This window comes from Salvia hispanica, chromosome 3 (assembly GCF_029641045.1).
Source record: "Salvia hispanica isolate PSC_SH4W2 chromosome 3, Shi_PSC_v1, whole genome shotgun sequence".
Classification (NCBI taxonomy): Eukaryota; Viridiplantae; Streptophyta; class Magnoliopsida; order Lamiales; family Lamiaceae; genus Salvia; species Salvia hispanica.
Window position 1 is genome coordinate 2,335,521 of NC_142694.1, and position 12,068 is coordinate 2,347,588.

General features: G+C 35.9%; 2 protein-coding genes across 4 annotated transcripts; one reads left to right on the forward strand and one right to left on the reverse strand.

Annotated features, from left to right (window-relative positions):
• The first annotated feature begins 190 nt into the window (after window positions 1-190).
• Window positions 191-3,462, forward strand: LOC125208977 (protein WVD2-like 5). 3 transcript variants are annotated; one of them, XM_048108530.2, is made up of 9 exons: window positions 191-395; window positions 1,367-1,560; window positions 1,635-1,865; window positions 1,985-2,049; window positions 2,208-2,279; window positions 2,407-2,506; window positions 2,609-2,680; window positions 2,772-2,882; window positions 2,958-3,462. In XM_048108530.2, exons 2-9 carry the CDS (start codon window positions 1,372-1,374, stop codon window positions 3,267-3,269), a joined length of 1,152 nt encoding a protein of 383 aa, XP_047964487.1. In that variant the 5' UTR covers window positions 191-395; window positions 1,367-1,371; the 3' UTR covers window positions 3,270-3,462. The 3 variants fall into 3 exon arrangements, with proteins under 3 accessions (XP_047964487.1, XP_047964486.1, XP_047964485.1); XM_048108529.2 differs by having other exon boundaries at window positions 193-395; window positions 1,635-1,904; window positions 2,410-2,506; XM_048108528.2 differs by having other exon boundaries at window positions 194-395; window positions 1,635-1,904.
• Window positions 3,463-4,111: 649 nt separating this feature from the next.
• On the reverse strand, window positions 4,112-7,521 carry LOC125213655 (EIN3-binding F-box protein 1-like). Its single transcript, XM_048114312.2, has 2 exons — window positions 7,281-7,521; window positions 4,112-6,703 (listed from the first exon to the last, which is right to left on the reverse strand). Exons 1-2 carry the CDS (start codon window positions 7,303-7,305, stop codon window positions 4,752-4,754), a joined length of 1,977 nt encoding a protein of 658 aa, XP_047970269.1. The 5' UTR covers window positions 7,306-7,521; the 3' UTR covers window positions 4,112-4,751.
• Between the last annotated feature and the right edge of the window lie 4,547 nt (window positions 7,522-12,068).

The window sequence follows — 12,068 nt, forward strand, 5'->3', positions numbered from 1 at the left end:
TTCTGCCATGAATGATAAACATCTACAGTATTAATTTGATATAAATTATTAAATCTTATTAAACCTCAATTATTATATACACCCTCAAAAAAACCCTCATCACATATACTTTCTATGTGCTCTTTTATAGAGAGTGTGTGCGAATAAAAAATCTTTTCAATGACCAGAAAACAACAAAAAGGAAGAGAGTATAAAGGAGAAAACAAAACTAAAATTATTGCCTCAAAAAAACAAGAAAAATACATTTTTATCAAGATCATCATTCCAAAGTTGAGACTCCCAACTGACCAAAACCAGGCGAAACCAATATCTGAAACACTCAGATCTTCCTCACCTCTCACCCTCCAATGATTTACTCTATCTCTGATTGTTTTCTCCTTCAAATGCTTTGAAAGGTGAGTACTTTTTCACATAAAGGTAAAATGTGCGAAATGTGTGTGCTTTTCTTGGATGTGATAATGGTGTTTTTCTTCGTGTAGTGGAAATGGGTTTCTGAAATCCACCTCTTTCAATAAGGGTGTGGGATCTTGTTGTGGGTGTGGGACTGTGGAGATCTGGGTTTTGTAGCTGATTTTTTTATTTTTGGAGGATTAATTTGTATCTGGGGTGGTGCTTCTGGTTAATTTGATATGTTGAAAGAAGGGCATTTTTCTGGTTGCCAAAAGACGCTACAGATGTTCATTTGGGAATGTTCAATTTCTTTGAGTTTAGATTCCTCAGTGTTCATGTGTTGCATTATTGTTGCTAAAGATGGAATCTTGATTTATATTCATGAGAAAAATGGATTAGAAAATGTTGGGCTTTTGAGTTAGATTCCTCAGTGTTCATGTGTTGCATTGTTCTTGCTAAAGATGGAATCTTGATTTATATTCATGAGAAATATGGATTAGAATGTTGGGCTTTTGAGTTAGATTCCTCAGTGTTCATGTGGAATCTTGATTTATATTCATGAGAAAGATGGATTAGAATGTTGGGCTTTTGGTTAGATTCCTCAGTGTTCATTAGTTGCATTATTGTTGCTAAAGATGTAATCTTGATTTATATTCATAAGAAAGATGAATTAGAATGTTGGGATTTTGAGTTAGTTTTCTCCATGTTCATTTGTTGCATTCTTGTCTTGCTGATAAAGATGGAATCTTGATTAATATAAATAAGAAAGGCCAATTAGAATGTTGGGATTTTGACTTAGATTCCGCAGTGTTCAGCTGTTGCTAAAGATGGAATCTTGATTTTGTATCATTCAGTTTTCAAGAAAGGGAAGAACTTGTTGTTTCGTAACTGTTGTTGTGATTTAAAGGCAAAATTTTGGTGAAGGCTTTGCATATTATGTCCAAGATTTATGATGTTAATTACAACAAATTGTTAGGTTGAATGGAAGAGATGGACACTGAGAGTGCCGTTCCAGTTGCTGGGAATGGGGATGGATTTGAAAAAGCCGTTCCTGTACTCATCCCCGTCTCTCCAAGTGTAAACGGGGCTCCCAATGGCAACCTAGAAGTCGAGGGACTCAGTGATAGTCTTGACAATGCTGTCAAGTTGGACCCTGCTGTCAAGCCAGTGGTAGGCGTTTTAAAACGTGTTTTTCGGTTGTTTAGCAAGACAGCAAGTGCTCTAACAAATTAGTATACTTGTAGGAACTTGAAGTTAAAGAGACCACCGTCTTCAAGAATTTGAAACCACTCAAGATCGGTAAAGCATCGAGCCCCAAAAATGGTGCAGCAACAGTTTCAGGCAAGAGCAAGAACAGGAAAGAGGCTAGCAAACCTTACGTTGCTTCAAATGGTAGCGATGCTTCAGAATCGAGCCAGAGACAGACTTCTGCTTTAAGATCAAAGAGTAAATCGTCTAATGAGAAGCAATGCTCGGTAAACTCAAAAGCATCACCTGCCCAAGATAGCTCTAAGGTTATAAATAATAATAAAAAAATGTAATGTACATGTATGGATTTTCTTTTCGGGTTTCTTACTTCTTTTCTGATGTTTAGGAGCAACATGGCCTCCCCGATGCAACATCATCTTCCACGAGTGGAGAACAGGCCGAAGAACTTCAGTATGCTCTTTCACACTGTCAAATTTGATGGCTATTTCGTTTCAAGAATCTTTCTAGCAAGAAAACTGTGACTGATGTTGAATCTCTTACGTTCCCATCAAAAACGCTTCGTTCCTTTTAATTCCACAGTATTATGAATTTCGTATTCCTGACTATAGGGAGAAGACAAAGCTGAAGGCTCTTGTGGAAAGCCCTTCTAGTAAAATCGAAGAAATCTCACAGTCATCATCGTATCCTTTGTATATGTTGCATTTGCATCCTTTCTCTTGATATCAGAAGGACAAGGTTCGTTTATAGTATCATTTTCTTAATCGTGACATAAATGTTGTGTTTGGTTTATCCTTAAGCGCGTTGTGGAAGCCCTACTGCCGGAGATGCCAGGGCCCGCAGATCGGGTGCTCTACCAACCTACGGTTTCAGCTTCAAATGCGATGAAAGGGCTGAGAAACGAAGAGAGGTTAGTTAGCCTTTCCCAATTCATCCCACCATCTGCCTTAATTTGAACAATCTTGTGCGTGATATGGTAGCAACGGTTTATTCCTTTGTCTCGTTCCAACAGTTTTACTCCAAACTCGAGGAGAAGATTCAGGCAAAGGAAGCAGAGAAGACCAATCTGCAGGCGAAGAGTAAGGTACACCCTCGTATCATATCATATCATCGGTCTATAGCTTTAGATGGTTGAGTATGGCAACGAGCCGGATTTACCGTGTTCTGTTGTATAGGAATCTCAGGATACCGAGATCAAAATGCTGAGAAAAACTCTTGGATTCAAAGCCATGCCTATGCCAAGCTTCTATCAAGAACCTCCACCTCCAAAGGTGGAGCTAAAGAAGGTAACTTCACTTATAATTTCGTCTAATCCGTCGTATACTTTGATGGATCGAACAATTTTGAACTCGGTGATGTAGATTCCTACTACGAGGCCAAAATCTCCGAAGCTTGGCCGGAAGAAGGCTTCGCCAAGTGCAGAATCCAAAGAAAACGGGGCTCGCCCAGCTAGGCTAAGCCTGGACACGCTCGCCAAAACGCCAAGCCACGACCACGTGAAGAAGCCGATGAGGAAGTCTCTTCCCAGGTTGCCGTCTGAGGACCCCAAGTCGTCCAACGAGAAGAAAAGGCCGACAGCCAATGAAAAGGCAGTGGCATCCGAGACACTGAAACATGAGGCAGCGAGCATGGCTGAGGACCACGTCGTGGTGCAAGAGGCCGTTGCGGTGTGAGCGATGTTCGGATAAAAACTGGATCGAAGTAATAGATGTGTTGTTAAGGTTGGAAGTGTCCTTGTTGTCCATAGTCATCGACCAAATTGTTGCTTTTATTTGAAGAATCTGCTGCTACTGAGTGTTTAAGCTGCTGCTAATTTATGTCTAAATATGTTTTCATAGTGGAAATTTTGAGGTTTCTATTTGCTAAGACTATTGTATCTCTTTTTTTGCTTCAATGTGCTTTAAATGATCAAGATTGATAATTGAATCCAAAACCTATATTTTTACGTGTTACAATACTCTTGCGCAGTGTTCTATCCGTTCACGAATAATAGTTTTTTAATTTTTTTACACGTTTTTAAGAAATGCGAGTTGAAAAAATTAGTTAAAATTATCTCCCATCAAACTCGTTTTATGTATTTTGCTCTAAAAGACGATCTCATCAAACCCGTTTTATGTATTTTGGTCTCGTTTTTTTTACACGTGCTTTAAGAAATATAAGTTGAAAAAATTAGTTAAAATTATCTCACATCAAACCCGTATTATGAATTTTGATCTAAAAGATGATCTTTCAAACCCGTTTTATGTATTTTGATCTAAAGACGATCTAATAAGACTGTAATAATATGTTCAAACTGTCTTACATAATTGTTAGACGATCTCACATCAGACTCGTTTTATGTATTTTGATCCATAAGACGATCCCACATCGGACTTGTTTTATGTATTTTGATCCGTAAGACGATCCCACATCGAACTTGTTTTATGTATTTTAATCCGTAAGATGATCTCATACGACCATGAATAATTTTTCGATTATGTGCGTATTAAAACGACGTCGTAATGAAAACAAAACGTCATCCAAAGAGGCTTTTATTAACAAAACATAGAAGACAAAGTGGAAGATAGATTGAAGGAACATAACAAGGTTGCAAAAGTGACATCTCACAACAAGAGAAACCTGCAAAACTAGGGCTTTGGAAAAACTAAAAAACGATCCCTTTCCTCAACAACTGAAGAAGAGATCGTCATGACGGCAGGCTCGAAAACCACATCGCCGCCACGGCCAAAGCCCACGAAAACAGGTCGACAGACGCCACAAAGCAACCGAGAAACAACATCAAACATCGACACAAGACGCGATAAAACCCTAGCCGGAACCACAGCTGCAAGCTTCCACCCGAGCAACACACTGCTCGGCCGAAAACCTAAAAAAGTCCGAAAGATCCAGCACCCGACGTCCGAATTCTCAGCAACGACCAACGGCCACAAAACAGAAGCCACTTCCGTCACCCGGAAGAGACGACCTTAAAAAACAGCATGAGACGCTGCGAAAAAGCGTGGCCGTGGTTTTGCCGGAAAAATGAAGCGGACGCCGGTCCGGACCCCTCGACGACATATCATGATGGACCCAAAAACCTTCTAATAATAATACCTTTGCTAGATAGAAAATGCTCTAAAAAATCAAGAAATCCAAATTCTTGATTTTTCTGCATTTTAAGAAAGTATGTCACATCTCCACAGCTGCTCCAGAAGCATAGTAACAGCAGCAGAGCTGATTCCATGGCAGAGCTGGATGTTCAGCCCCACCAGAGTCGCACCGAGCATTTTCAACGACGACAAGCTCTTGTCCGACACCAAGGAGCAGCCCTCGAGGGAGAGCACCTGCAAGCTCAGCTGCTCGGCCCTAGCCAAGAGGGCGACACCCGAATCTGTTACCCTGCAGCCGGAGACGTCCAGCTCACGAAGAACCGAGCAGTTCGTTGCGATCGACATCAAGCTCACATTGCTGATGCCGCTGCATCTTTCGAGATTCAGAACCTCCAGAGTCTCCCCATGGAGGCTAGCGATCTTGGCAACCACGTTGTCGGTTAGATTAATGCATCCGCTCAGATTAACCTTCGCCAGACCAGCCTCCGTCGACTGAACAAGAGGCATGAGGCCTGCATCAGTTACTCCTTCAAGGCCGTGGAGTTCGACGTGGGTTAACTTAGTGCACAGCTGGCCTAACATGCTCAAGCCGGAATCACCGAACCCCGGGCAGTTATGGATGGCCAATGATCGTAGAGACATGCAGATAGAATTCAATGGGAATCCAAAGTTGGAGTCTTTGAGCCCTAAGCAATTGGACAGAGCAAGAGCCTTCAATTTCCCCCCACAGCTAGCAAGGATGCCGAAAACCCCACACTGAGTGATCCTGTGGGTCTCGTCGAGCTTAAGGCTCTCAAGCGACGAAGCAGCTCTGGCAAACGACACGACTCCATTGTCGGACACAAGAGCACTTCTCCGGAGGCTGAAGACCTTCAAATCCGGGCTGCCTTTACCAATAGCTTCAAGCCCCGCGTCAGTAACTCCTTGGCACGAAGCAATTGATAAAGATCTCAGCTTTTTCAAACCTTGGCCCTTACCCATCACCCAAAAGCCCCTCTCATTCACATTGTGTAGGCCAACGAGAGAAAGATCGGTCATTGCACTCCCGTAGTGCCCGATTACAGCAAGAGACACGTCGGTGATATTGAGCCCCTGAAGATTAGCTTTGGTTAGGATGTGGCCAGCTGAAGAAAACAGACCGGCAATCCCCTGGTCGCCAACAAGTGCGCAGTTTTTAAGCGTGATCGACTCTAGGTTGGGGCAGTATCGGCCCAAAGCTTTCAAGCTCTCGTCACCAATGTATGCGCAAGATTCTACAGTAACAGATCTCAGATTAGGGCAGTTCATTGCAACCGCAATCATGGCCTTATCCGTGATAGCCGGGCAATGAGAGAGATCTATCTTCTCGAGAGAACGACAACCGGTTGCAATTGCAGACAGCCCTTCGTCACCAACAGAGGATACGTTCCACAGAGAAAGAGCCCTCAAAGAAGGGCAACCACGTGACACAGCCTTCAATCCAGCGTCTGTCAACCTACGAGTGCAAGAATTTCCTCGGATGGATAGCTTTCCAAGACCTCCACGGCTTGCAGTCCCAACAGAAATCGCAGCCAATCTCACATCCGTGGCCTTCTTTCCTTCCAGGCACCTCGACAGACAACCCTGAGGGTCAACATCTACACACTCCTCATCATTCAGATCAACGGATTCAGCCTTCTCTTTAGGCTTAGCAGACTCATCAGCCTTCGTGCAACAGGATACGATCTCAGGCTCCACGGCCTGAGCAACAGAGCTGCAGATCTCATCCGCGCAGATGCTGCTCAAAAGCATGAGCCAACGCTTGGATACAAAGGCGCATATGCTCCTCTCCTCGTCTCCAGGAAGCCGTCTGAAGATCTCGAACAGGCACTCATCAGGAAGAACCTCAATGGAAGGCTGCTCCTTCGGATCTTCACTAACAATGAAGGGAGCTGTGACGCGAGATCTCTTCCGTGGAGGAAAGTAAACGTCGACATGACCCCCAAGAGACAAAAAGGGGCTAGATTCTTTAGGGTTTTGGAACATAAACCCATTGTTACCTGAAAAGGCACAGATTTTGGGAACCAAGTCAGCAAATATCATCTTTAAATTTAGATTATCATCATCAATGATCAAACCACACATCTCAACCAAATTCTTAGCGGTTTTAGCAGGTCAAGAACATAATAAGCTTTCATTCAACCATAGGATAGTATTGGAGTGCAATTTGCAGCTAAATCTCAAGACTTATGATACACAAACTATCATCTAAATCTAAACAAGAAATTCAATTCATTAAAAGAACAAAAAAATCTTCAAACAGCTAACAAAATAAGGAGATTCAACAAAACAGCACCAAGCAAAGACTCAATTTTTATCCTTTATAACACACAAACTAAGGAATATGAGCAATACCCACAAACAGCTAGAAACTAACATACATATTATGATACAAAAACATTCATCAATCTAAAAAGGAAAACTAAATTCAGTAAATGGACTAAATTTCTTCAACCAGCTAACAAATTAGAGATATTCAACAAAACAGCACCAAACACCAAGACTCAATTTTTATCCTATAAAATACACAAAAACTCAAGAAAATGATCAAAACCCATAAAAGCTAAGAGTCCATACCACTGAAATCAAAGACTTTCGACATGGGATTGTTGTGAAAGCTCCAAAGAGGTCAGATTGAAGCCCAGAAACGATCAGATCAATCAACAAGAAGGATATCAACAGAGCCCCAATCAACACTGAATGCATCAGAGGGAAAAAAAGCTCAAAGATTGTGAAGAAAACCCTATTGATAGGGCAAAAAGGAGCAGAGAAGGAGATGAGAGATTGGTGGATGATGGATACTAGGAAAATGCAAATGCATATATTAATGTATTGTGCATACGCATATCTTTTGTTGTCAATGTGTGGGGCCACTTTCTCTCTCTTGATTAGCAAATAAAGAAAACTGCCACTAGGTGAGGTGAGGGGTACATACAATGAACCAAATTTCTTGCAATGTTCAATGTTTCTTCTGTTCATTCATTCATTTCATTATTTTTTTTAATTTTTCAAGATTGTATCAAATCCAGGAAATAGACAACTCTCTTATTATTTTTGATATTTTACTTATTTCGTTTGTTGCACGTTACACAATAGCAAGTCCAGTGGTTTCACTCATAAGCTTTATTAGTAGTAGTAATACAATTTATTTACTCTATCCCTTAGAAATCTGAGTATGTTTTCTAAAAATAAAAACTTGTTAACAACAAAAATTAATTAAAAAAATAGAAAGAGAAAAATCATTGAATTAGTATTAGTAAATAATGGAACTCATCTTACTAATAATGCAATGTATGATAAAAAAAATTTGCTAACATAGAAAGTGAATTAATTTTCTGGAACGAACTAAAATAATAAAAAGAGATCATTTTTTTAAGGATAGAGAGAATATATATTATGGGGACTATATAAATTTTAATGCAAAAAAAAATAATAAATTAAGCGAGAAAAAGAGAAAATATATACTAATGTAGGTAGATGGTAATTATTAATTGTGCTTAGTTGTGAAAAAGTTTTCAAAATTGAATATGTACTAATTTTGTGGGACAGTCAAAATTTTTATTTTTTGAAAAAAAGAGTATTTATATTAAAAATTGATGAAATATTTTTGAATTTAATCAAATTCTAGTCTATTCAGTAATATTAAAAATAGTACTCCTAAAAAATCATGAAATTTGGATTTTTTTGCAAATATTCTATAACATTTTTTTGATAAAGATATATTACTATGACAATTAAAAAAAAACAAATATGGACTTCTCGACTCAACGTTGTTGTCTAAAAATGGTATCGTTTGGTTGAAAAATATAAACAATGCGCATATAGGAGACCAAATCTTTTCATTACAAGATAATTGCATGTAAATTTCATATTTTTTCCAGGTGACTTTAAAGCTGTGATATAAACCAAAATATAATTGAATTTTTTAATTTTTCCGATAATTTAATCTTTATATTATTATATATATACTACTCCTATATATGGTTTGAAAATATTAAATAATAGTAGTACTTCCACTTACCTCAATTTACTAGCGCTATTTACACCATTGATTTATTTGAACTATTAATTGATGCATTGAGTTGGAGGGATTTTCGTTTTAGATACAAACGCAAGGACGTCATATTTAATTATTTGTAGGTGGGGACAATAATGTGTAATTGAATAATTAAATTAGGCAATCAATACATAGGAAAAGAAAAGGAAATAAATGAGGGAAAAAAGTGGTCCAAACAAAGAACCTAACCACAACAACATCACATTCAATGAACAATATAAGAATAATAAATAGAGCTTTTGGTTTGGGAAAAATCACGTGGATTTCTTTTTCTCCTCTATTAATTTTTCCAATTTTGAATCAAGTATTGGTAGTATTATTGTAGATTACATTTATTGGGATAATTTTCTCATAAAGTATCAAAACTTCATCATTTTCAGTTTTACAATATGTATATAAATTATCGAACTGTTTATTTATTCTTAATTTGTAACAAAAATTATTAATTTGTTCTTATTTTGTAAATAAGGGATTGATTTATTCTGATTTTACAATCATTCAAGATTCAGTGTTGTAAAACTTGATGTCTTACTTAAATATTGTGACATTATCGTATGTTAACCAAAACAATGTCACGTTTTAAGAACGACATCATATTATATTAAATTTAATCTTTATTTGTTGAATTGATGTTTATATTAAGGTATATTAGCACATAAACTTTGATTGGTTTCAAAATCAACGAAGGGAGTTGATAGTTTGGTAATTTCAAACTCAAAACGCCAGTTGATAATTTATTTAACTAAATAGATTGCACATAATCCGGTCATGTGGGGAAAAGGTTAATAATGCAATCCTAATTAATTAAATAAGTGCCACTTGATATTGTTTAATAGTGCCATAATCTTTGGCAAATCCAATGTATAATTGAACTAATTTCCGGCCACCTAAGTTAATTAAATAATCGCATTCACTAAACAATATAATTGGACAAAAACTACATATTCATAATTTCTCACGAATTTAATTTTATTATTGCATGTGACGTCTTTGATAATCACGTCGTCGTCATAAATAAAATGATGGTTGATCAATTTAATACAATTATATTATTAAGTGGAGTTAGTTGCATGGTAATAAATTGGTGGAAAGGGCACATATAAATGTACATTATTAGGCATGTTGTCACAACTCATCTCCCATGTTGCAAAACAGATATTTTCTGCTAATGAACTCGACACAAATTATTAATTATCAAATTGTTATTTTTATATAAGTTGATCTATCATCAAATTGTCAATAGAGCATCGATCCCTTTTCAATTCACTTTTCAGATTGTTGGTTTCAATAATTAGATTTAATTAATTAACAGGAGTCTAGTTGATCTATGTTCATTGCATGCAATGATGCATGAATTGTAGTACTTCACTAATTAAAGACAAATATTTTAGAAAACTAAATTGAGAGAAATGTTTAAGAAAACTTAAAATTTTAAGGAAATATTAAAATGAATCAAGATTGGAGTAATTCTTTGTCGTTACTTTTTAAAATTTCTTGTTATTGTTAAGATTAGCTCCAATCAATCGTTATCCAATGAAATAAATTATTTCCCAATTTTATTTGAATAATTTAAGTTTTTCCAAATACATAACTTTATTTTATAAATTATAATTGAGCTTTATGAGGGATTTGACGTCGAAAAGAGATGAATTATTAGGCTATTATATTGGCCGACAGTATATCAAATCAATTTCACATTTTAAAAAAATATTTAAAAACAATAATTACGCTTACGCTTACATATCTCTATGTAATATTACTAACAATGATTTTAATATAAATTAATTATTTTAAGAAATAGGATACAAACCACATTTTATAACGTAGACATAAAAGTTGGAACAAGTCAAACTGTGAAACCTCAACACGTTTTCACATTGCCTAACAAATAAGCACAGTAAAAAATATATCAATCTAATATAATAAATCACAAATAATGATATTTGTCCCCAAAATAACAGACTTGTCTAATTCAGTTATGTCATGCACCTTTCAAAAACAAAATATTAAATCACGAAATTTCAAAAATTGCAATTATCACACAACAATTTTAGTTTTCTTCCGAACAAATGCGATGATGAGATGGTGCGTACATGTAAAATTTTGGTAAAGTAGATAAATAGTGTCACGTACGTTCATTAATGTGACGACATGAATAACTAAACGAAAAGAAAATAAATAAATTTCTCCCAATTTTCACAAATTTCATTCAAATGAGACAATTGAATTTTTTTGAAATTTCATGATTTGACATTCAAATTTAGAGATAATTTATTACTCATGATTTTCTAGGCAACTATATATGAATTAAATAAAGTGTGAACGGTGTTGATTAAGTCAATTGTGGTAGTAAAAGTGACAATCGTGTATGAAAGATAAGAGACATTGACTACCAATTTTTCCTAACGCGCCATCACATTATTTTAATTTGTCACAAATCGAATGTCATTATCCATCACAATTACATTTCACAATGCTTATTATTCTTGTATAATAATTTAATATTGACTTCCATTCATTGACCCTAAATCGATTTTATTTACTTCGTGGAATACATGAGAGGATTGAGGAATGGAAAATAAAATTATACTAACATCGTAGCTTTAGTTTGAAATTTGGAAAATTGTAATTTAATATCTTTATAATTGATCTTTTAATTGAAACTTACATAATTATAATCGAATATGAAAACAATCACAAAACCAACAATAAGAGTAATAATATTGAAACAGGCCACATATTCTTTCCATCACCAAAACTTGAATTTTAATACTAGTAGTATTTTTTATTATTTTAGTGATTGTTCAAAAAATATATTACTACTATATTATTTTGGAGTATTTAAAATCGAGCTATGTTGATACTTCATATGTTCTATTATTTTTAAAGTAAATGCCAAAACTGGTCCCGAACATATACCCAATTTTATGATTTTGGTCATATACTTTATTATTTAAATTTTTGCATCCTGAACATTTCAATTCGGATTACAATTGATCTCACACTAACAAATCCATTAATTTTTAAACAGTTTTAACCCGATTTTGATGGTTTTCACAGTCCCATTCGGGTTTAAACCGTTAAAAAATCGGTCAAAATCGGATTAAAATTGGTTAAAAATTAACAGAATTGTTAGTGTAGGACCATTGTGATCCAAATTAAAAGGTTCAGCATAAAAAAATTCAAAAAATAAAATATAAGACCAAAATCATAAAATAGACATATATTCGTGACCAGTTTTAGCCTTTACTTTTATTTTCATAAAACGAAAAAATGTAGAAAAAAGATTAAACTATTGTCGCATTATT

Excerpts from the sequence above, each read along its gene's own strand:
- LOC125208977 (XM_048108528.2), top strand. The coding sequence starts at position 1,372 with ATGGAAGAGATGGACACTGAGAGTGCCGTTCCAGTTGCTGGGAATGGG. Across the intron at positions 2,280-2,406 it reads GAAATCTCACAGTCATCATC|AAGCCCTACTGCCGGAGATG; the intron begins GTATCCTTTGTA and ends AGCGCGTTGTGG. Across the intron at positions 2,681-2,771 it reads ATCTGCAGGCGAAGAGTAAG|GAATCTCAGGATACCGAGAT; the intron begins GTACACCCTCGT and ends TCTGTTGTATAG.
- LOC125213655 (XM_048114312.2), bottom strand. The coding sequence starts at position 7,305 with ATGTCGAAAGTCTTTGATTTCAGTG. Across the intron at positions 6,704-7,280 it reads GAAAGTCTTTGATTTCAGTG|GTAACAATGGGTTTATGTTC; the intron begins GTATGGACTCTT and ends GTGCCTTTTCAG.